At 38.3% G+C, this 25214-nt stretch overlaps 1 protein-coding gene across 4 annotated transcripts in view; it reads right to left on the minus strand.

Annotated features, from left to right (window-relative positions):
- LOC124777486 (transmembrane channel-like protein 5) overlaps nt 1-25214 on the minus strand; it is a 283578-nt gene that overhangs the window by 186929 nt on the left and 71435 nt on the right. For all 4 annotated transcript variants that reach the window (XM_047252924.1, XM_047252923.1, XM_047252925.1 and 1 more), the window contains exons 3-4: nt 11899-12031; nt 10945-11092 (exon numbers count right to left, since the gene is read on the minus strand). In XM_047252924.1, the coding sequence (XP_047108880.1) occupies nt 10945-11092; nt 11899-12031 (281 nt within the window). The remainder of the gene's footprint in view (nt 1-10944; nt 11093-11898; nt 12032-25214) is intronic.

The raw sequence follows: 25214 nt of genomic DNA on the forward strand, positions 1-25214 counted from the left end.
TAGTGTTGTTATGATTTATGTGAGTTTACAAGTGTTGAAACGAACACTTTCATTTGCCTAGAGTTCCTGCAGACTACAAACAGTCTATAAATAATGAGACTAGTACGTACTAAAGAAGCAGTACAAAAGATTAGAGTAAAGAGTAAAATACTCATGTATCATAACTACCTGAAGTTTACGACTGGAATCCTAAGGTTAGTCATCACGACGTCCAAATATAAAAAGAACTGATTCCAACACTGAGTGAAATACTACCGTATAATAATAATAATAATAATAATAATAATAATAATAATAATCCAATACCACAACAGATAAATGCAGACTTTGCAAACAACAAATAGAAACAGTAGATCACATCACAAGCGGGTGTACAATACTAGCAAATACAGAATAACCCAGATGACATGACAATGTAGCAAAAATAATACATCAACAGCTTGCCTTACAACATAAACTTATAAAACAACACGTTCCCACATACAAGTATGCACCACAAAATGTACTGGAGAATGATGAATACAAATTATACTGGAACAGAACCATTATAACAGATAAAACAACACCACATAACAAACCTGACATCATACTCACCAATAAAAAGAAGAAATTAACACAACTAATCGAAATATCCATATCCAATACAACAAATATACAAAAGAAAACGAGAAAAAATTGAAAAATGCATCCAACTGGCTGAAGAAGTCAAGGACATGTGGCATCCGGATAAAGTTGACATTATACCAATTATACTATCAACCACAGGAGTCATACCACACAATATCCACCAGTACATCAATGCAATACAGCTACATCCAAACTTATATATACTACTACAGAAATCCGTAATTATTGATACATGTTCAATTACCCGAAAGTTCCTAAATGCAATATAACATATACCGTACAGTTAAAAGGAAGTCACGCTTGATCAAGGTCCGCGTCACTTTCCATTTTTGACCAGACATCACGTCTGAGAAAAGAAAGAAATAATAATAAAAAAGAGCTAAATAGTAAGTAAATGGGCTATGCACGGTTAATAAAAAAAATGTGGTATGTATAATGTGGAAATATGAATTTTTATTATATGTAATACTAATGTAAATAATATGAATTAAAATAGGGAAACATTCCACATGGGAAAAATATATCTAAAAACAAAGATGATATGACTTACCAAACGAAAGCACTGGCACGTCGATAGACACAAACAAACACAAACATACACATGAAATTCAAGCTTTCGCAACAAACTGTTGCCTCATCAGGAAAGAGGGAAGGAGAGGGAAAGACGAAAGGATGTGGGTTTTAAGGGAGAGGGTAAGGAGTCATTCCAATCCCGGGAGCGGAAAGACTTACCTTAGGGGGAAAAAAGGACGGGTATACACTCGCGCGCACACACACACACACACACACACACACACACACACACACACACACACACACACACACATCCATCCACACGTATACAGACACAAGCAGACATATTTAAAGACCAAATATGTCTGCTTGTGTCTGTATATGTGTGGATGGATATGTGTGTGTGTGCGCGCGAGTGTATACCCGTCCTTTTTTCCCCCCTAAGGTAAGTCTTTCCGCTCCCGGGATTGGAATGACTCCTTACCCTCTCCCTTAAAACCCACATCCTTTCGTCTTTCCCTCTCCTTCCCTCTTTCCTGATGAGGCAACAGTTTGTTGCGAAAGCTTGAATTTTGTGTGTATGTTTGTGTTCGTTTGTGTGTCTATCGACGTGCCAGCGCTTTCGTTTGGTAAGTCACATCATCTTTGTTTTTAGATATAATGTAAATAATAGGTATGTATAAAATATCGCGTGTTCGATCTGAGGGGGGGAGATATGTAGTGATTCGAGAATTTCTGCATAAATTCTAGAACCACTCGCCCTTCTACCACCTCGAACATATGGTAGTTTAAAAATAAGTATGAGAGAACGTACATACTGTGCAACATATGTTTGTGTGTGCAGGCTGGAAAGGAGTCACAAGCACAAGGTAAATGTGATGGTCAAACAGCATCGACGCCACAGAAGCCGTATCGGAAGAACAAGTAGTAATTATGTAATATTATTTGCTGTTTTAGTGACTGTGATTATTGTTAAAGAAAAATGAACAACTGATTACAGACTTTTAAGTACTTCATGTATTGTACTCGCTAGAGGCAAGACGGGTTCATAAATTATGCGGCTGTTAAACCAACTTTATTGCAGATGTATTTTAGCTAATCTAACGCGAGATGAATCGGTTGACTTGTAAACATTTGAATATTAATGTGAGAAATAGTGAATATTTTATTTATTTTAGTTGAAATATACCAGGACTGAACTAAGAGTATTCATTGAGTACTAAATTATTTCAAAAGTAGAGAGAGAGTGTCTTATAAATTCCTGTTAATCAGTGGTAATCTTCGGAGAAGAAATTTTTGGAGATCAATGTAGCCAGAAATCAAGGGAACAAGATTGGCTGTACATACGAAGCAAGTTTATGTATGGGAGAGAGGTGTGAAATTTGCAATCCAACTTCACATCGCTTCTTATCGTCCACATCGTTATAAATGTATCAGCTGCAATCATCGCTGGGTTGGGTGGGGGGATAGATAAAGAGGAGGTGCAGAGTAGAGACGGAGAGGGAAAGCAAGGTAGGGGTGGGTCCGTCATGGTGGTGTTGTCTGCTGGAGCACGCAGGTACATAGTGTGAACAGCATAATGAGCTGTTGGGCACAGCATCAGGAAAGTGTGCACGGAGGTGGGAGTGGAAGTAGGGAGTTCTACTGAGAAAGCAACACACAATCCCATAAAATCAGTTTTGGTAGAAATAAACAAGAAAAATTACCCTGTTGGTGTTTCCTACAATTTTTCTTAGGCCTCAATTATGCCCCAAAACTCGCATTTTTGAGAGTACACTCTCACGTTCACATCGTCTTCATATGTTTATGTGATGTGACCATTATTTGTACATATGACATTTTGCAGTAATGGTCTTAAAAACTTACAATGCAAATTTCTGCAACACTATTAGTAAACAAACAATGTTCAAGACATAAATGTTGACATCTTATGATGAGATGCCAAGCATCTTGGAAGGTCATCACAGAAAAATGTATTTCTATAAAAGCAATTGGTTGCAGCTAGTTCATTGCAAATTACCTTCAGGTTCAACAATTGCAATGTTCTATTACGTCCACAATGGGTAAACATTGTTTACTAATGTTGATATGAGAAAGATTAGAAAAACAATATACAGCCATGAGAGAGTCAGCCCCAGTCAACAATTAAGTAAGAGAAAGTCTGCGATTTTTGGCAACAGGCAAGTCATTGGAGTTTTCGAAATTTAGTGCGTTAATATCTGCAAACACTAGGAATGAAATTTTCACTTTGCAGCAGAGTGTGCGCTGATATGAAACTTCCTGGCAAATTAGAACTATGTGCCGGACCGAGACTCGAACTTGGGACCTTTGCCTTTCGCAGGCAAGTGCTCTAACACTGCACTACCCAAGCACGACTCATGCCCCATCTTCACAGCTTTAATTCCGCCAGTACCTTGTCTCCTAGCTGTAGAGCACTTGCCCACGAAAGGCAAAGGTCCCGAGTTTGAGTCTCGGTCTGGCACACAGTTTTAATCTGCCAGGAAGTTTCATCTGCAAACATTATTAGCAAGCATTTTTTCCATGTTTGTGCAAATATACTTTTGATGACTGATCACATAGGCATGGGTTGTTTCTCTGACACAAAATAAATTAAACCATCATTTCTTTGTTCATTTTAAAAAGTTTAAAAGTCTAAATCAGATGAACTTAACATATATTGGCTGTATGATACAGAAGTAAAACTGGAAAAATGTGAACAGAATAGTGAATATCCAAAAATGCATCACAGACAGAGCACACTGTGAACACCCTCATTCTCCCATGAATTTCTTTTGTGGGCCAGACTGAAACCAATCGCAGGCTGCCTTTTGCCCATCCATGGTGTACATCATAAGATTTTACACTGGAAAAAGAAATGATATGGCAGTAAAGACATTCCTGTTGCGTGTACAAACAATGGAAAACAGGTCACATTAGTAAATGATACAGCAGGAATAAGACTGAATTCAGAGAGAATAAACATTAAATAATACGGTGTTCCTCAAAGTTTAAGGCTTTTCTTGCTCCAGTTTTTTGTGTACATGAATGATTTATCTAAGACACTGAGGACTCTTCGAATACTGTGACATTTGCTGGTGACAAGTATGCTGATAAAGAACCCAAACAGATACATATTAGACACAGGCACGAAAATAATGGACCAAGCTGGTTCACAGCTGATTATTTAATCATTAATTTTACAAACACTCGTATTAACCCATTTCAGACAAATAATAATGACTTACAGACACCAAGATTAGTCGTACATGGACATACAATGTATGAGGCTCCAAGTCTGAAGTTTCTAGACACCCATATGATTAATAAACTAAGGTGGCATCTGCAAATCGGAGAGGTAACCGAAAAGTTCAGTTCATTCTGTTTCACACTGTGTTGTCCTGCAGGTAAGACTGTTGGCATACTTTCACTCAATATTGTTCAGTAGCAAAATATTCTGGGTAAACACAGTTAAGGTCAAAAAAGTATTTATTCTACAGTAGCATGCTGTAATAATACTGCAGAAAGTTGATAACCAAACACCTTGCAGAAGCCTCTTCAGGTACGAAGAGATTATTATACTTACATGCCAAAATATACAGACAGTGGATCCCTATTTAGGATTGTTGTTGTTGTGGTCTTCAGTCCTGAGACTGGTTTGATGCAGCTCTCCATGCTACTCTATCCTGTGCAAGCTTCTTCATCTCCCAGTACCTACTGCAGCCTACATCCTTCTGAATCTGTTTAGTGTATTCATCTCTTTATCTCCCTCTAAGATTTTTACCCTCCACACTGCCCTCCAATACTAAATTGGTGACCCTTGATGCCTCAGAATATGTCCTACCAACCAATCCCTTCTTCTAGTCATGTTGTGCCACAAATTTCTCTCCTCCCCAGTTCTATTCAATACCTCCTCAATAGTTATGTGATCTACCCATCTAATCTTCAGCTTTCTTCTGTAGCATCACATTTTGAAAGCTTCTATTCTCTTCTTGTCCAAACTATTTATCGTCCATGTTTCACTTCCATACATGGCAACACTCCATACAAATACTTTCAGAAATGACTTCCTGACACTTAAATCTATACTCGATGTTAACAAGTTTCTCTTCTTCAGAAACGCATTCCTTGCCATTTAGGATTGAGATAGGCTTTTACACTGTGTGGTGAATGTCTAACAGGTTGCCTGTGGACCTCATGTAAAAAATACAAAATTTCCACATATTCAAAATCAAAGTGCAAGAATATGCCATTACACTCATAACAATTTACAAGAATATTGGAACTCAAAGATGTAAATTCCACAAAACTGTTTGACGTCGTCAGTATAAAGGTTTTCCATTGATAGTGACCGGGCCAAATATCTCACGAAATAAGCATCAAACAAAAAAACTACAAAGAACAAAACTCATCTAGCTTGAAGGGGGAAACCAGATGGCGCTATGGTTGACCCGCTAGATGGCGCTGCCATAGTCAAATGGATATCAACTACGTTTTTTGAAATAGGAACCCCCATTTATTATTACATATTCGTGTAGTACACAAAGAAATATGAATGTTTTAGTTGGACCACTCTTTTCGCTCTGTGATAGATGGCACTGTAATAGTCACAAATGTATAAGTATGTGGTATCACGTAACATTCCGCCAGTGCAGACGGTATTTGCTTCTCCATACATTACCCATGTTAAAATGGACCATTTACCAATTGCAGAAAAGGTCGATATCGTGTTGATGTATGGCTATTGTGATCAAAATGCTCAATGGGCATGTGCTATGTATGCTGCTCGGTATCCTGGACAACATCATCCAAGTGTCCCGACCATTCGCCAGATAGCTACGTTATTTAAGGTAACAGGAAGTGTCCAGCCACATGTGAAACGTCAACCACGACCTACAACAAATGATGATGCCCAAGTAGGTGTTTTAGCTGCAGTTGCGGCTAATCTGCACATCAGTAGCAGACAAATTGTTTCTGCCACTGGGCACAAGAGAAATTACAGGATTATGACAGATTTTTTGCACACGTTCTATTTAGCGACGAAGTGTCATTCACCAACAGCGGTAACGTAAACTGGCATAATATGCACTATTGGGCAATGGAAATTCCATGATTGCTGCGACAAGTGGAACATCAGCGACCTTGGCGGGTTAATGTATGGTGCGGCATTATGGAGGAAGGATAATTGGCCCCCCATTTTATCGATGGCAATCTAAATCGTGCAATCTATGCTGATTTCCTACGTAATGTTCTACCGATGTTACTACAAGATGTTTCACTGCATGACAGAATGGCGATGTACTTCCAACATGATGGATGTCCGGCACAGAGCTCACGTGCGGTTGAAGCGGTATTGAATAGCATATTTCATGACAGGTGGATTGGTCGTCGAAGCACCATACCATGGCCCGCACGTTCACCAGATCTGACGTCCCTGGATTTCTTTCTGTGGGGAAAGTTGAAGGATATTTGCTATCATGATCCACCGACAACGCCTGACAACATGCGTCAGCGCATTGTCAATGCATGTGCGAACATTACCGAAGACGAACTACTTGCTGTTGAGAGGAATGTCGTTACACGTATTGCCAAATGCACTGACGTTGACAGACATCATTTTGAGCATTTATTGCATTAATGTGGTATTTACAGGTAATCATGCTGTAACAGCATGCATTCTCAGAAATGATAAGTTCACAAAGGTACATGTATCACATTGGAACAACTGAAATAAAATGTTCAAACGTACCTACATTCTGTATTTTAATCTACCTGTTAGCAACTGTTTGTCTACAATTCTGACCCATATGTTGTGACTATTACAGCACCATCTATCACTAAGCAAAAAAAGTGGTCCAACTACAAACATTCATATTTCTTTACGTACTTCACAAATATGTAACAAAAAATGGGGGTTCCTATTTTAAAAAATGCAGTTAATATCCGTTTGACCTATGTCAGCGCCATCTAGCGGGCCAACCATAGCACCATCTGGTTTCCCCCTTCAAGCTAGAAGAGTTTCGTTCTTTGTAGTTTTTTCGATTGACGCTTATTTCGTGAGATATTTGGCCCGATCACGATCAATGGACCACACTGTATAGACAACCGATAGTAGTCTGTATAAAGTAACTACTTTGATTGAAGTATTATTGATAAACAAAAACAGCAGCTTAGTAAGATGAGAGAAGGAACAGTGGCATTTTTTTTAGAGTAGCTGTTTTTCCCCTAATAGATATAAAAAGTAATGTATAAGTAAAACTTGATTTTATCCTGACATACAAAATGTTCACTAAACATTTGGGAATGTAGTCAGATGACATCTTCGACAACCAACAAGATTTTGACAGATGAACATCCCATCATTTTCAAAGCAAAAATGCAACTGGGAGTGAAAAAAATTAAGAGGTTGCTTTAACACTTAATCAAATTCACATTTAATACTCCTACATCATGATCAAACAAAATTATTCCTTCACACCAAATAGTGGCCAGTGAAACATGCGCAAGACTTATGGATCCCAGATCTGAGTTGTAAACCACATGAGCATCGAAACTGAATGACTGCTGTGCAAAGAAATTTAAGTCCTTGGCAGATGGGATTACACCAACACAAACGTAGAACAAGAATATGACATACGCATAAAAATGGCACACCCTCCATAAACAACTAACACCATCACACAACTAAAGATGACTGAAGTCACTAATCATCCATAGTAAACATTAATTATCAATGAGTGAGCATGTACCATTAAATCTGTCCCTATGTTTCACCAGCAAATGAGCAGGATTTCAAGCAGAGTTTAAGTAAAATCCTCCATTTCTGTTTATGAGGTCACACTTGTTAATTTAATCTCAATTGCTTCTTTAACAACACTATCCCAATACTTGGAATTGCACAGCAGCATCTCAGTATTTTTGTGCGCCATAGGATGACTGATACCAAGGTAATGTTCTGCAACAGCAGATGCAGGAGCAATATTTGATGTTCCAGAGCACCCAGCTCCCCATTCTGGTTTTTCTAAGTCTGGCTATCTTCTCCTTTCATGGAGTAATTTGTGGATTTTTTCCTCTATCTACTACAAAAGTACACAAGGATTGATTGATATTACACTTGCTAGATCGTCAGCCACATTACTAATAACACACAAGGTTGTAGTGCTTCGAGAATTTCGGAGAAAATTTTTGAACCACCCGGCCTTCCACTGTTTCGAACACTCGATATTTTAGAGGTGAGTGGGAGAAACGAATATGCCCAACTGCACATCACCTATTTGTGTGTGCAGGTCAAAAAACAGTTACGAGAAAAAGATGGACCCGGCGGCCGAACAGCGGCAGACAAGTACCTGCTGTACGGTCCACAGAGTTTCCGTGTACAGTTAGAGAAGGACAAGAAAAATTTATGTAGTATTCTGTGCTCTTTAGTGTCTGTGTTGATTGTAAAAAGACTAATGAACAACTGAATATAGATTTCTATGTTCATTCATGAATTGGACTCGCTTGAGACTAGAGACATTTGAAATACTTCATGTCTTGTCTATGAACGAAGTAAGACATGTATGCTATTTTAATATGTGTAAATGAGTCTAATGTTTAAGGAATAGTTAGCTTGCAGAAGTTAATGTCTGTGAAAGTTGAAAATATAAAGTGATTGAACTGGAAAGTATTCTGCGAGTACCAAAATTATTTCAAGAATAGAGAAGTAGTTTAATATATTCCTTTAACCAGCTATAGTCTTCGGAGAAGTAGTTTTTGGGAGATTGACGTAGCTGATTACCCAGAGAAGAGGATCAGCTTAACACAACGTACAAGTTAACTGATTGGAGAGACATGTGAGCCTTGCAACTCAATACCACACTGTCTCTTGTCATCCGAAAAACTTTAGAAGGTTTACTGTGTTTCCATCATTCCACATGTACTAGTAAAAACTTTGGTGGCAGCTTCATTTGACTATATTTGATCTTGGAAGTCATCTTCTGAACAGCCTTCCTCATTGCAGATGTGACCAGTGGTTTCTGACTTCAGTGTGCTTTATTTTCACTCAAGTGTAGTATTTTCTTCGTTATTTCTGTCCCTTGTACTCTATTCTTTGATTGTATAGTAGTACTGGTTTCAGACTACACACTTTCTAGAATAGGTCATGCTTGCAACACTTGCAGCTTTGTTGCAGTTCTGGTAAGTTACGAGGGGCGTTTGAAAAGTCTGTGTAAAATCCAAGAGATGGCACCAGCAGCGCGTATCGAGGTCATGTTTAGTTAGTAGCATCTTTGGAAAGAACGCACACCATGTTTCAGCCATATTGGTCTATTTTTTTGTGTTTGGCATTCGTGTAAATCAACGAAGTTGAGTGATTGTCAAAAAATGGATGAAAAAGAATTTTATGTGGTGATTAAACATTACTTTATGAAAGGCAAAACGCCTCAGGAGACTAAAGAGAAGCTTGATAAACATTATAGTGACTCTGAACCTTTGATTACAATAGTTTATAAGTGGTTTCAAAATTTTCGGAGTGGCCATATGGGCACAAGTGATGCTGAATATTCTGGATGCCCTGTGGAGGTTATGACTCCATAAATCATTGATAAAATCCATGATATGGTGACGGAAGATTTAAGGTGCGTGAGATTGCTAGTGCTGTGGGCATCTAGAATGAATGGGTACATAATATTTTGCATAAACATTTAAACATGAGATAGCTATCCGCAAGATGGGTTCCGCAATTGCTCACGCTTGACCAAAAACGGAATAATGTGAAGTGCTGCGAGGATGGTTTGCCACTGTTCAGGAAGAATCAGCAGGACTTTAAGCGTTGTTTCATCACTGTGGATGAAACATGGATACATTACTATACTCCTGGGACCAAACAAAAACCTAAACAATGGGTTACCAAGAAAGAATCTGCACCAGAAAAGGCAAAGACCATTCCTTCGGCCGGAAAGGTTATGGCGACTGTCTTTTGGGATTCGCAAGGGATAATCCTCATTGACTATATGGAAAAGGGTAAAACTATTACAGGTGCATATTATTCATCGTTATTGGACCATTTGAAAACTGAGCTGCAAGAAAAATGGCAGTGATTGGGCCGCAAAAAAGTCCTTTTCCATCATGACAATGCACCAGCACACCTCAGCAGTTGTGGTTGCAAAATTAATGGAAATAGGATTCCAATTCATTTCACATCCCCGCTATTCTCCAGACTTAGCTCCCTCAGACTACTATTTGTTCCCCAATTTGAAGAAATGGCTGGCGGGACAAAGATTTTATTCAAACGAGATGGTGATTGCAGCAACTAATAGCTATTTTGCAGACTTGGACAATTCCTATTATTCGGAAGGGATCAACAAATTAGAACAGCGTTGGACAATGTGTACAAGTCTAAAAGGAGACTATGTCAAAAAAGGTTTACCCCAAATACGTAAGTAGTTTTTATTTTTACAGGGACTTTTGAAACACCCCTCGTATCCATATCTTCTGTGACAGTGGTAAGTCCCTTATGTTGCCTTACGGTATTCTTGTTGCCCATAGACCTACCAAAACTGCTAGAAGTGTTTTTAAAATAATCTGTAGGGACCGTTTAAGGACCATTGAAAGCTATAGAAACTAAAGCTAACTCAGATACAGTCATGCATGCCTAACACGCTTAATGTAGCTACGGATGGCAGATTATTGACAGATTGCTTCAACACTTACTTACATTCACATTTAATGGGATCTGATGTGGAAACCACAGGTTCATTAAAATTGAATTCAATCACTCTAAAACGAAACAGTGCTGCTTTTAACAAAATTGTCATTTTTATTGATTACCTTCTTTGTTAGCATACTGAATTTGTAACGGATTTTTTTGAAACAGCCAATAGGTTTCTTCTTCGACTTCTGACTGACTCTCTTCAGCAACTTCTTCTTCACTACTCTTTTTAATGTCAGAGACTCTGGCATTTCCCTTAAGGTGTCACTAGAAACAAAATAAAATACAACTGCACAAAAAATAAAAGTTGGGCATATATACTGTACACATACATACCAACAAAATGAATTTCAAAACCTAGAGCTATAACATATCATGAACAATCAACAAAAATTAGAGAGAGCTACTGCTCTTTTTATATTTTAAGCCTATTTTTCTGCAGTAAAATAACACCTCACTTGTAAAAACAATCTGCAGTAAAATTAGTGAGCCTTTTCAGTCCAAGAAATGAACTTATATGTAAACTGACCAATGCTTTAAAAGCACCAGATTGCCTGCTTTGCCGCAGACTGGTCACCTTATGTAACCAAAAATTGATATTGCAGAGGGCAAAAACTACACCATGTTTCTCAAGGAGGATATTGGGGGTTTGAAGCTATGTAGTATTTATTAGTTCAAACAGGAAATATAAATTCTGTAAATGCTAGCAAGTAACACAAGCAAAACAGTACGTAGTCAAGGCAACACACACAGGACTGCATACTTGAACCACAATACTTCAAAACTCTGTTTGTTGAATAAAAGTAATTATCTTCAAACATTGAAACTAATATTAATGTCCAAAAAGAAACTAGTAATAGGTTTTGCTTAATATCAAATCAGTCAACCCAATAAAATTGATTTATAGATAAAATGAACTGACATGTTCTAACCATAGAAAGAGATTGCAGTTATGATCAAAGAACGTAAAAGTAACTCACTCACTAATTATGTACACAATAGCAGCAATATTTTCATTCATGAAACTTCAAGTAGCTTTATAATTTAAAGTAAAAAAAATAATACTGGCATACATTCGTAATTGTTCTGATTCTGGATTGTCCTCCATGAGAGCTGAATCCTTTTCCATTTCACCAGCAATAAGACCTGCATGATTATCCAAGTCTGAGTCTGCATACCGTAGTATAGGTATTGTCTCAAAATGATCTAAAAAAAGTAAGAACAGTAACTGAAAGCATGCAACATCCATTGTATCTAAGCCTATATTGTGCAAATTACTGTCAAGTCCACATAAAAAATAATAATGTATATTTCATAATCTTTTGATACCAAGACATATGAGAAAATTACTTCTAAAATGCCTCTGTATGTGCCTTAATTAATGGAAACTTTCTCAACTTCATGAGCAAAATTTCACTCAAATTTGCTTACTCCAAGTACTATACAGCATGAAGCAAAACAGTGCAGTGTGAACTGAACCGCATATATTAATTAATACAGAGTATTTAATTTAAAATGGAAGTAAGAATAAATGTGACATTATCCCCAAGTTATCTCAATAATCAAAGTAAGAATGGCTGGAATGGCTTTCCAAATAATACAGAAAAAGGAGGCAAACAAAATATTAGACTTATCTGAACGTCACTTAGAAATCAATACCCTGAGGAGGTTAACTATGACAGATAGAACCTTAATTTATATTACTGGGGGGGGGGGGGGGGGGAGGTATGGAGTATTTTTAATATTTTGGAGATGAATAGCTACTTGTAAGTAGCCATACAGAAGTTCCAGTTGTAGCCATAAAGAAATTCCAGTTACAAGTCCATTAAAAACCTGCTTAATACTGACTTTAAAATCATTTTCATAAAATAAAGACACCTGACTACACTGCACTACACTTTTTTCCTTTCCCTGAGAGCTGGGGGGGGGGGGGGGAGGGGGGTATTGGGGGTATTCCCATGCTCTCAGGTATGAGCTCCCTTGGAGAGCAGGATGGAGGAACTGATATAAAAGACAAAACCAAAACCTGGCCTTAGATTGTAAAAAATTGTACTGTACATGTATTTCCAGAACATGTTATATAATGGTCTTGAAAAAGTCAAATCTAGTAAATATAACATTGTAAACAACAATAAACAAAATTATTTTAAACAGCATCAAACAGCTGAAGTATGGTTACATGGTTACAATACATAAACATTTAATACATGCAGGTATTTTAGAAATGGGACTTCTTAGTGTGGGCAGCTAAAAGTCTTGGCATCTCACCCTCAGTATCATTCACAATGAGCAATATACAGTGACAACTTTAGTTTCAGATTTAACTGCCTCCAAATCAGATCTAAAATTAATAATAAACAGCTTATTTCACTGTGGAGCTTATTGATAAAACCTTGTCAACACTTATGTTTAGGTAATCACACCACCAGATTGTGTAACATAATCATAAATCATGAGACAGGCAGATTGTGATCTGAAGATCTCTCTTATCAAAACTGAGAGTATTTTCAAGAAAAAGTAGGAACTAAGAGTGATTAATGTCTAGGAGAAAAAGTTTGATTAATATCTAGGACAAAAAAGTTTGATTAATATTTAGGACAAAAATGTTGTAGGAAATAGCACACTAAGTTCAAATGACTGACTGTAAATAAGAACTAAAATCACACAACAAACAATAGTGTACTAAAAACTCTGCTGTAAAATATCAAGAAGTAGCACTAAATGGAAGAAAAGAAAACATCATGGAAAAGTATTTGGCTGTGACATTTTTACATCCAAGTAGTTAACCATACAGCCAGGTAGTGTCATGTAACAATAGCTAGATCTGAAATGGAGAGAGAGAGTTAATGACTGAAGGGATGCAAAGTAATAGCTCTGTTGATAACAACATCAATACCAAACTATTAAAAATTCAGTACACACAGTACATAAAATCTATCGAGCATTTATCCTCCACCTACCTCTCCCCTTCCCTAGTTCCTGTTCCTACCGCCACCCCTCCCCATCATCCTTACCTCCCACCCTCCCTCTTCCCTCCCCTCTAGTCCCAACATAATTGCTCTGAGGAAATATTGTGGAATTTGCATGAGTCATTTTATTACTTCCCTTTTCTGTCCTCCCCTTCTTCATTTTTCCCCCATTCCACTCTGCCTTTACTCTTCCCTCTACATTCTACTGCCCGTCCACTCCTTGACAAAGTTTAGGATTTTAAACGTAAAATCTTAAAATACACAGAGCACTAAGGCCTGGTATCAGAGTACACTTCTCATCACTGAAGTTGTAGTCTGTTAGCAACATTGAACATGTAAACTTAGTAATACTATATTTAAATTAAGGTCTTGTGTGCTATAGACAAAATGTGAACACCAGTTTTTGTCTCAAAACAAAGCTAATCTAATTGGCCACCCTTCCATCTTTGTAAGCACAAGTTTTATTGCAGGTTTTGTCTCAAAACAAAGCTAATCTAATTGGCCACCCTTCCATCTTTGTAAGCACAAGTTTTATTGCAGGGAAGTAATTTACAACTTAGAGAAAAATCAAAACTTTATCAATGAAAAGTATTGAAATGGGCCTTTTACATCCAATTGAGTGATGTACTGGCAACGGCAAAAGAGCATGTCTTAACACACTGCGAAACATGCAGCATACTGCAGAAAAGGGCCTATATAAATGTTTCCTTGCTGTATCTTTTTTGACATAATTACATGAATTTGTAAGCTGTAAGTGAGAATGTGCATTCTGATGCCATATGTTAGTGGCTGGAGCAACTTGGTTACTTCAAGCTGCTTAATGTACAAAGTTAGCAACATTATGCATACAGATTTTGTATCAAAATACTGTAATTGTGTATCAGAGATTTCTGCTGAAAAATTATCTTACTGTTGATATCTTCGTAGTGTTAATAGACACATTGTAGATAATTTAGAAGTAAAGAAGACCAATCACTCACTGAATAGTAGAAGCACTGAGCCATCAACAGGTGCACATAAGAAAATGAAAACTTTGCACCCCCCACACACACACACACACACACACACACACACACACACACACACACACACACCAGATCTGCTCCAGTTTCTGGGCACCATTTTATGGGGAATGACCACCAACTAACTGTTCACCAGATAAACAGCCACTGCCAAACAGTGGCAAAGAACATATTTGACCACTATGTATCGGAGCACACTTCCACATATTTGACCACTATGTATCAGAGCACGCTTCAGTTCAGCAGCTGCTTCACAACCCATGTTATCTGGATCCTCCGCACCACCACCAGCTTTTCTAACTATAGAGATGGGAGTTATCTTTGCAACACTTCATCATTCTAATAATCCTACTGGCCTCAATCTCTTCTAGGCCATTACAACCACACCCTTTACTGTACAGTCTTCCCTCCTCTGTCTGTCAACCCCTCCCAATCCATGCCTCCAAATAGTCATTATTGCACACCACCTGAACTTACCAGCTCTGGTACCCATGTGTGACATTGCTAGTCCATGCACCTGCTCACTTTCACTCTCGTATTCATATCCCATACATCTGCTGCCTCCTTCTGAGATGCCATCTACCCCTCCCCAATCGCTCCTACCCCCACTTTCCACCTGTTTCTCTCTCTACCCACACCACCTGACAAAACCTCTCTCTCTCTCTCTCTCTCTCTCTCTCTCTCTCTCTCTCTCTCTCTCTCTCTCTGTGTGTGTGTGTGTGTGTGTGTGTGTGTGTGTGTGTGTGTGTGTGTGTGTGTGTGTGCGCGCGTGCGTGCGTGCGTGTGCGTACTCTAGGTCATTAAAGGGTTACTCTCAAAGCTTGCTTCTTTTTTTTGTGAGCATTTTGCTGACTCAGTGCTTCAACTATTTGGTGAGCAGTCTGCTTTACTCCTAAATTATATACATTCTGTCAAAACTATCTTTACCATAGATAAACACAGTGTAGAGAAGAGTAGAAGGAGAGAAATCTTGACTTTTAGACAGTGAAAGCAGCTGCATTAATGACTCACCTAAAGGATGAACATACTCTTTAAGTACGCCCTGCAGTAATAGTACAAAAGTACAAAATAATTGAAATGCCTCATTTCTTTTTTGAACTATGAAATTTCAAAGCGACTAACTTGTTTTGCTACTTGTGAGGAGATTATTATTGAAAAATGTTGACGTATGAGTAAATGCCTTTACATTAGAACAGTGAACAGTACTTTGATACAATCAATAGCAATTAACATAATAACAATTTTCACAAGTTACATTTACTTTATTTTGAAACAATACTGCACACATAAAGATCACAGTGATTTTTACTAAATTAAATTAAATTATTGAAGCAGTGTTTTATCAGACGAAAGTCTTTTTCCTATGGCAATTTTATACACATTTTTGTGCTAGCATACACGAGTGGGAGTATATTAAGCAGTCTCCTATAAATGTGACTCGCCACAAAGGGAAAGACATTGTGATTTATGTAACTGTCCTTTTGAATCAAATGGGGTACATTAATTGAAAATTCATAACCCATTTAGAAAGAAAAATAGTTTATCTGAGAATTTGTTATAGCAACTGTAATGAAATTTTATGAAAGTGTCATGACATCAAATAACAATTATAATGTAAATAGTCTTCATGGGTTTGCAGCCAGATCACGTCGTGCAAATTCCACAATATTTCCTCAGAGCAACTGTCCGACATCTTCAGGTGGATTATCCTTGCTGGTGGCTACAGATGACTGATGGTATCCTCATGTCGATGCCATGTTTCCAGAACATGCATGCAAAGAATGTGCAGGCACGGAAATTGTGCATGCACAAATGATTTGCAGATAGATGGTGCCATATTCAAACGCCCTCTGCCGAAAATCACAGAGCGGCTCTCCTGTGCATGCACTGTACACCGCATCTCGCCAAAGACTGCACTAGACCAATGTTATTACAGGTCTGTTATCAAGAAATCTTGATTTTCGTGGCGTGATTTAATAGCAGCCAGTGCAGGGTTCCACAAACTGTGCTCAGTTGAAATCACGCATCCTCGTTGATGAGATTATTGGCTGTACGAATTTGTATTGCTTCCTTAATGATGCAATCCCAGAAAGATAATGCTGGGGATAAAACTCCTGTCTTTTTATAAATCATACAATGTCCTGCATTCAGACAGTGTTCAGCAATTGCCAACTTCTCCAGATGATGAAGGCGTGTATGACACTGATGTTCATCACAGAGTTCTTGTACTGTGCGACATGTCTGACCTATATATGATGCCTCACACTGAGAAGGAATCTTGTACACTCCACATCTCCTCAGGCCAAGATCATCCTTAACCGAACCCAACAGTTTCTCAGTTCTGCAGATGGTTGAAAAACACATTTAATGCCACATCTTCTGAGAATTCTTCCAATTCTTGACAACTTGACACCAAAATACAGCAAAAAGGCCAAAGTGGTGGATGTCTTTGGATCTTCATTCTGCTCCATAGATTGAACTCAGATGGTCCTGAATGCATCACGTATCTATCTCTCAGAAAAACCATTTTGTCAGAACACTGTCTTCAAATGTTGTATTTCACTCGACAGGCTTTCAGGATCAGATGCCACATGTGCTCTGTGAACTAACGTACATAATGCATTACCACATAGTGCAGAATGATGGCGCTTGTGGCCTGCAAATATAGATCTGTATGCGCTGGCTTGCGGTAGACACTGTGTCCCAAGGTTCCATCTGGTTTCCTTCGTACCAAAACATCAAGAAAAGGTAAAGTACCATCTTTTTCCACTTCCACTATGAAGTTTATATACAGATGGAGTGAATTCAGATGCTGAAGAAACGTGGGTAGAGTATCAAGTCCATATGGCCACACCACAAATGTATCATCCACATACTGCAGAAAACAAAAGATTTTGAGAGTGACTGACTAGTGCTTTTTCTTAAGAGTCCTCCATAAAATAATCATCCACCACAGGAGACAGAGCTTCCCATGGCAACACTATCCACTTGTTCAAAATATTGGTCATGAAATAAAGCAAGCATATGTTTAAATAATGCTACTATGTCCTCCTCAAACTTGTTGTTAACGAGATCCCTAGAGTCCTGCAAGGGCACCTTTGTAAATAAAGACACTACATCAAAACTTACTAAGAGATTCAATGATTGTAATCTAAGAGCTTGAATATGATGGTTGCACTTGCCTACGAGAGGTCCCAATAGTGATGTCAGATACGTGGCAACAAAAGTAGGTGCTCCTATGTTACTTACAATGGGATGGAGAGGCAACCCATTCTTATGGATCTTGGGTAGGCCATAGAGTCTCAGAGGAAATGCAGCCTGTTGACACAAACCCTTAGCAACTTGTGCTGGAATGGAGCTCTTCCTGATGAGTTCCAAAGTTCTTCTCTAGATCCTACCCGGCAGATCACTTTTTAATTTACTGTATGCAGGAGTGTTGAGCAGTTTGTATATCTTGCTGTTATATTCTGTGTGTGAGAGAAGCACAGTAGCATTTCCTTTGTCAGCAGGTAAGATGACAATGTCCTGGTATTCTCTCAATTCTCGTAGAACATTTCTTTCAGCTGAAGTGATGTTAAAGCTGGACTTCTCAGGGGAAGCTCCAGTCAAGATGTGGTATGTGTCATGCCTTATCTCTTCCGCAGCATCCTTAGGAAGTTTCGAAACAGCCTGCTCTATTCCACTAATCACATCTTGGATGAGAATGGTCCCTGGTGTAGGTACAAAATTCAGACCCTTCTCTAGCACCAAAACTGCAGCATTGTCCAAAGTTTTCTCCGGAGATTAAACACAGTACGTCTTCTTGGCACATTTTCTTGCATTCGAGCTTCGAGTCAATCATATTTAGTCATTTGATGAACCTTAGCTTTTGGTTCAGTCCAGTCAGCCACTGCCCAAGTGGCACTGTCTAACCAGTTCCAGGATACTGCTGAATATTGCACAATCTATCTGCAAATCATTTGCGCAAGCGCAATTTCCATGCCTGCGTGTTCTTTGCATGTTTGTTCTAGAAATGGGGCATCGACGTGCAGATACTGTCAGTCGTACCTAGCCACCAGCAAGGATGAACCACCTGAAGATGTTGGACAGTTGCCCCGAGGAAATACTGTGGAATTTGCACAACGTGATCTGGCGGTGAACCCATGAAGACTATTTACAACATATCTGCCGGAAAAGCTTGAAAAGTCACAACTATTATAATACTTGTGATTAAACACATTTTTAGCAAAATTAGGATAATTATGCAGGTATGACAATTGGCTCACATGTATAATTCAGATAATGGAATTAATGTAAAAATATATCTTCCATACTGTACCAGAAAATACACTTACTGGAAAAGGACAACAACTAGAAGCAATAATACCTTAGTATTTACCCATGAATTGAGAAGTTACATCATGCATCCACCTCTATTATTAAATTCCTCAAAATCTAGGCATTTCCAGTAGTTTTAAGTTATTAATGGCATGATATTTTTTTGAACAACCCTCAATTATTTACTACACTCTATTTTCAAAGTTTCTTCTATTGTTGGAGTATTTCTTGAATAGCACTTTCATTCTACATCTACAGTTACGTGATTACTCTGCTATTCACAATAAAGTGCCTGGCAGAGGGTTCAATGAACCACCTTTAAGCTGTCTCTCTACCGTTCCACTCTCGAACGACACGAGGGAAAAACGAGCACTTAAATTTTTCTGTGCCAGCCCTGATTTCTCTTATTTCATCATGATGATCATTTCTCCCTATGTAGGTGGGTGCCAACAGAATGTTTTCGCAATCAGAGGAGAAAACTGGTGATTGAAATTTCAGGAGATCACCCCGTCACAATGAAAAACGCCTTTGTTTTAATGAATGCCACTCCAATTCACATATCATGTCTGTGACACTATCTCCCCTATTTTGCGATAATACAAAATGAGCTGCCCTTCTTTGTACTTTTTCAATGTCATCCATCAGTCCCACCTGATGCGGATCCCACACTGCACAGCAATACTCCAGAATATGGCGGACAAGCATGGTGTAAGCAGTCTCTTTAGTAGACCTGTTGCACCTTCTCAGTGTTCTGCCAATGAATCGCAGTCTTTGGTTTGCTCTACCCACAATATTATCTATGTGACTGTTCCAATGTAGGTTATTTGTAATAGAAATCCCTAAGTATTTAGCTGAATTTACAGCCTTCAGATTTGTGTGACGGGGATACTTGATTGAAACTTTTCTGTGGTTTGGAAATTACATCGTTTCACATAGGTTTTCAATTCAAAGATCAGAAAAAGTTTCCTGCAGTTAACTTAGGAGGATAGACAGTGTGGTGTCCAATAGAAGTGTGGTTTTGACAGAGCAGAGAGAATCACCTGTGACTAAAGAGGTAACACATTATCCCAACGAAATATCATAGCTTGCGTTCTTCATAAATTAGGCCTCTTCCAGTGCACCTTCCAAATAAACAGTTTCTTGAAGATGGCCCAATAAGCCAAAAAATAGTTTGAAATTAACAAAGATCAGTAGAATAAAAACCCTCCCAGGGGCACTGACTTATCGTAGGCATCTTCAATACCGAGCGGGAGGGTTTGTGTGCCTTGATGAAGTCGAGAGCTATGCCGGCAGTAGGGTAGCTACTAGCAGGGGTCACCCAAGCCAGACAGGTCTTGATTGAAAAGCCAGATGAAGTGTGTCCCGCAACATAGGGCAGGGGGGCTCTGTAGGTGTAGGGAAGCCAACCTCCCTAGAGGAGTAAACCCTAAGGAAATCCAGGTCCTGCAAGATGGGGGTTGGGCCAATAACCCCACACTGTAAAAATGACATATTACAGAACCTCAACAACAGCCTCGGATGATGGATGAGACACAAAAAACACGACCTCAGTAAGGAAAAAGAACAAAAGATTTGGCAACAGTAACATAGAATGTATGAACAATGCTGAAACCCGGAAAAATGAAAGAAATAGCTGGTGAGATCATGAAGTTCAAGTACAACATTGTAATGCTACAAGAAATAAGATGGCAAGGACAAGGACAGACAGATATGCCCCAGTATTCTCTGCTGTATAGTGGACCAGACAAGAACAGGACAAGCTGGAACGGGATTCATAATAACAAAGGAGGTTGGTAAAAGTGTTTTGGAATTTGAACCCATAAATGAAAGACTCAGCAGACAGAGTGAAAGGGAAATACAGAAATATAATAATAACAGCATATGGACCAACAGTGGAAGTAGAAGAAGAAACAAAGGAAAAGTTTTATGAAGATCTAAAAAGGGCATGCAGTAAAGTATGAAAGTATGATCTGTTCTTACATATGGGAGATTTTAAGGCACAAGTTGGGGGAAGCAAATATGGAAGAGTATCTGGGAGATACACATTACATGAAGAATGTAACAAGAATGGAGAAATGTTATGTCAGTTTGCTGCTAGAAATAATCTAATCATCAGGAACACGTCTCCCACATAAAAGAATACATCTCGGAACATGGAAATCAAATGTAAGTGGAGTAGTTAATCAAATAGACCACGTGTTAGTAAAGGCACAACATGCCAGGGCAATTATTGATGTGAGGAGCTGCAGGAGCCCTAACTGTGACTCAGACCACTATGCTGTAAAAGCTGTAGTGAGTGAGAAACTTCTGTAACACCTAAACCTGGACTGGAGAAAAAAACAAACTGGGACACAGAAAAACTGAATGACCCAGAAGTTGTGCAAGCATACCAAGCAAAAGTTAGAGATGCACGGACTCCCAGCAAGGAAACAATGGGAATCCAAGAGTGATGGACTAAGATCCAGAAAGCACTGAACGAGGCAGCAGAAGACATAGTCAGGATGAGAAAAAATGCTTGAAATGAGTGGTTTGATGATGAATGCAGACTAGTAATAGAACATAAAAATGCACCAAGACTGAGAATGATACAGAGAGAAACAAGAAGAAATGTGGAGGTGTACAAAGAATTAAGATCCAATGCCCAAAGAATTTGCAAGAAAAAGGAAAAAGAATGGCTGAAATCGAAGTTTAAAGAGATAGAAGAATTAAAGGAACAGAATGAAATGAAGAAATTCTAACATGCCATGGGAAAATGGAGAAAAAATTAGGTACACAGGAACACAAAGAGAACACAGAGGCAAGAGAAATTTAAATGGATGAGGCACAAAACCCAACAATGGTGGAAGTGGAAACAGTGATAAAAGTAAAAAATAACCGTGCACCTGGTGAAGATGGGATTGTGTCAGAACTAATAAAGTCCGGGGAGCAATCTCTAAGATGTGAAATATTTAAACTAATAAAGAATATATGGGTAAATGAAGCATGCCGGAGGAGTGGAATACTGGAATAATGTGTGCAATATATAAGAAAGGAGAAAAGCTCAACTGTGAAAATTATAGAGGTATAACCCTACTGAATACAGTATAAAAGATTTTCTCTGGAGTGCTGAACGAAAGAATACAGAAGTGCACCAAGGAGATACTCGGAGAATATCAATGTGGACAAACAGAGGTACATCTGACCAGTTGTTTGTCATTAGACAAATAATGGAAAAAATTTATGAATATGATATAGATCTCCACTTCCCGTTCGTTGACTTTATAAACAAGCTTTTGATAGTATTAATAGACCAGTCTTGTATAAAGGGCTGAAATAATTGGGCATTTGTGATAAACTGAGACGGTTAATCGAGCTAACAATGAAGGATACAAAAGCAAAAGTGAATAACAGAATGACCAGGCAGTTTGACTTTGAGGATGGAGTGAAACAAGGTTATGGCCTCTCTGCAGTCCTGTTTAATTTAGCTCTGCATAGTATCATGCAAAAATTAAATAAAAGAGGAACAATAATGATGAAGTCCAGCCAGATATGCGCATATGTAGATGATATTGCCAGCGTGGCAAGGGATGTAACATTGCTTAAAGAAATATATGGACAAATGGAAGCAGAAGGAACAAGAATTGGACTTACTGTAAATGAAAGCAAGGCAAAATATATGGTTATGTCCAATTCTGAAGCTAGACAAACACCACAGGTCCTGAACATCTCACACAAATGCTTCAAAGCTGTTAGATGCTACCATTATCCAAGTGTCCTCCTAACCAATGATAATAGTATGAGAAAATGTATTAAAGAAAGGATATAAGCTGGAAACAAAGCCTATGTTGCAAACTTAAAGATACTCAAGAATTCTCTAATTACAAGAACAACTAAATTGAGAGTATATTATTCCCTTGTGCGCCCTTTTGCCACATATCGATCAGAAATGTGGACAGTGACAGAAGCAGACAGTAACAGCCTAAGGACATTTGAAAGGAAAATCTTACGAAAAATCTATGGGCCTGTGAGAAAGGCAGAAGGTTGGAGAGTGAGATACAACAACGAAATAAGAGAGCTTATACAAGGGAAAGATAAAGTGAAATTTATCAAATCACAAAGAATACGTTGGCTAGGTCATGTGGAGAGGGTGACAGAATGCCCAAACAAATAATGAATGCCAGACTGTATTCCACCTGAAGGAAGGGCAGATCAAGAGCTAGATGGATGCACAATATGCTGGCTGAGCTTGCCAAGATGGGTATCCATGGATGAAGAAAAAAGCTGAGAACAGAGAGATATGGAGGAAGATTGTTGAGGTGGTCAAGGCCCACCAAGGGCTGCAGTGCCGAAGAAGAAGAACGAGAACAAGAACAATGTACTCATTATTCAGCCTTAAATTCAAAGGCTCTAGGCCATTCCTTGTTTACCATGTGTTAATGAGATGTAAGCTCATACAAATTTTCATCTTGAAGATTGATTGACTCATTTACGCTTACTTTCTTTCACTGTCCCATCTATGTCTGTATCTTTGATTCTACATAATAACCAACCAAAAATACTGTATCTGCTATGATGTTCTTTAGAAAGTTTTAACTTCCATTTGTTTTGTATCTTGCAACTATATTTTGTTAATTCCTACGTCATAATTTGGACACACTTTATTTTGACTGTGTATACACAGGGGTTACTACCTCAGAAATGACAAGCTAATAAAACAATACTGTCATGAGGGACCCAGAAAATACCACTACACATATAAACAGTAAGCATAGAAAATGGCGAGACAGTTTAGACCACTGTCAGTTAGGGTACATAGGTTTAAAAATCTAAACTGCTGACAATGATTTTGCAAATATAGGAAACAAGTAGAGGCTGACAAAACAACAGTAGGTATCTTTGCAGATAAAAATATGGTGAAAATGTTAAGAGAATAGAAGCTGACATGACGACAACACAACATTCATTGACACAGTAAAAGAAAAGGAAGGAAGATTAGGCTTTAACATTCCATCATCAGAGACAAAGCACAAGCTCAAATTGGGGAAGAATGGCCAAGGAAGTTTGCTATCGTTTTCAAATAACAACTCTGGTATTTGCCCTGTACAGTATAGGGAAAGACAAGACAGTGATTTGAAAGACCATATTCCCAAATGAGAGTACTGTATCCCAACAAATAAGAGATGTCACTTAGTACTGTTGACATGGCAGGCACACACCTAAAACTCATAAACAGCATCAAATATTAACTAGACACTCATTTCACCTCCCAGTCACCTGCAAAACACTACCATTCAAAATATAAAACTGTAAATATCTTTGTTGTAAAATCCGCAACAAATGTTGAATAAAATAGCAAAGTAAATCCTAAAATAAATCAGGAAAAGCGACTGGCTCCTTATTTGTGAAGAATTGAAATGAGCTAGCCACCTTCACAGAACATTAAAACAAATTCCTTAACACTTTACAGTACACTGGACAATTTGTAAAACCTTGATGTCATACAACATTTGTCTCTTTAACCACTGAAACACAGGAAAAAAGAAACAGGTAAATGGCTCACCTTTCTTCTCTGAATACAAAATAATATCTGTTTGAAATACCTCTTACTGAACTATGCACATCACAAGAAGACAAGCAACAGACATTAGAGTGTTCACTCAGGAAAAGGAGTGTGCTTTTTATAGTCAAGCACCCACGTCTTCAAACTGTCTGAGTGAAGAGAGGTGGTATGCCACGAACAAATGGCTAAGCTGCATGCTGGAGATGTCTGTCACTTCCTCCTGCCACATGGACCTGTAGTATCTCAATATTAAGCTGGCAATTTGTAGTGGGAGTTCTGAATATATTGAGCACCAATATCTTGAAGACTGCATGTAATTCTGCATCAAACAGAAGAATCCATGAAACTCTTCAACTAAAACACTTTAAGTGAACAAACATCAGATGTTGCTTTAAGACTTATTCAATTTGTGGCAGAAGGTAAGAAAAATTGGTGACTAGAAATGCTAGAAGGACTAGACATGATCAAAGCTAGTCAAATGACAAGGAGTCTTCTGCATTGTCTGTTTAATGTTACGACACAATGGAAAACTTCAGCAAATA

This window comes from Schistocerca piceifrons, chromosome 2 (genome assembly GCF_021461385.2).
Source record: "Schistocerca piceifrons isolate TAMUIC-IGC-003096 chromosome 2, iqSchPice1.1, whole genome shotgun sequence".
NCBI lineage: Eukaryota > Metazoa > Arthropoda > Insecta > Orthoptera > Acrididae > Schistocerca > Schistocerca piceifrons.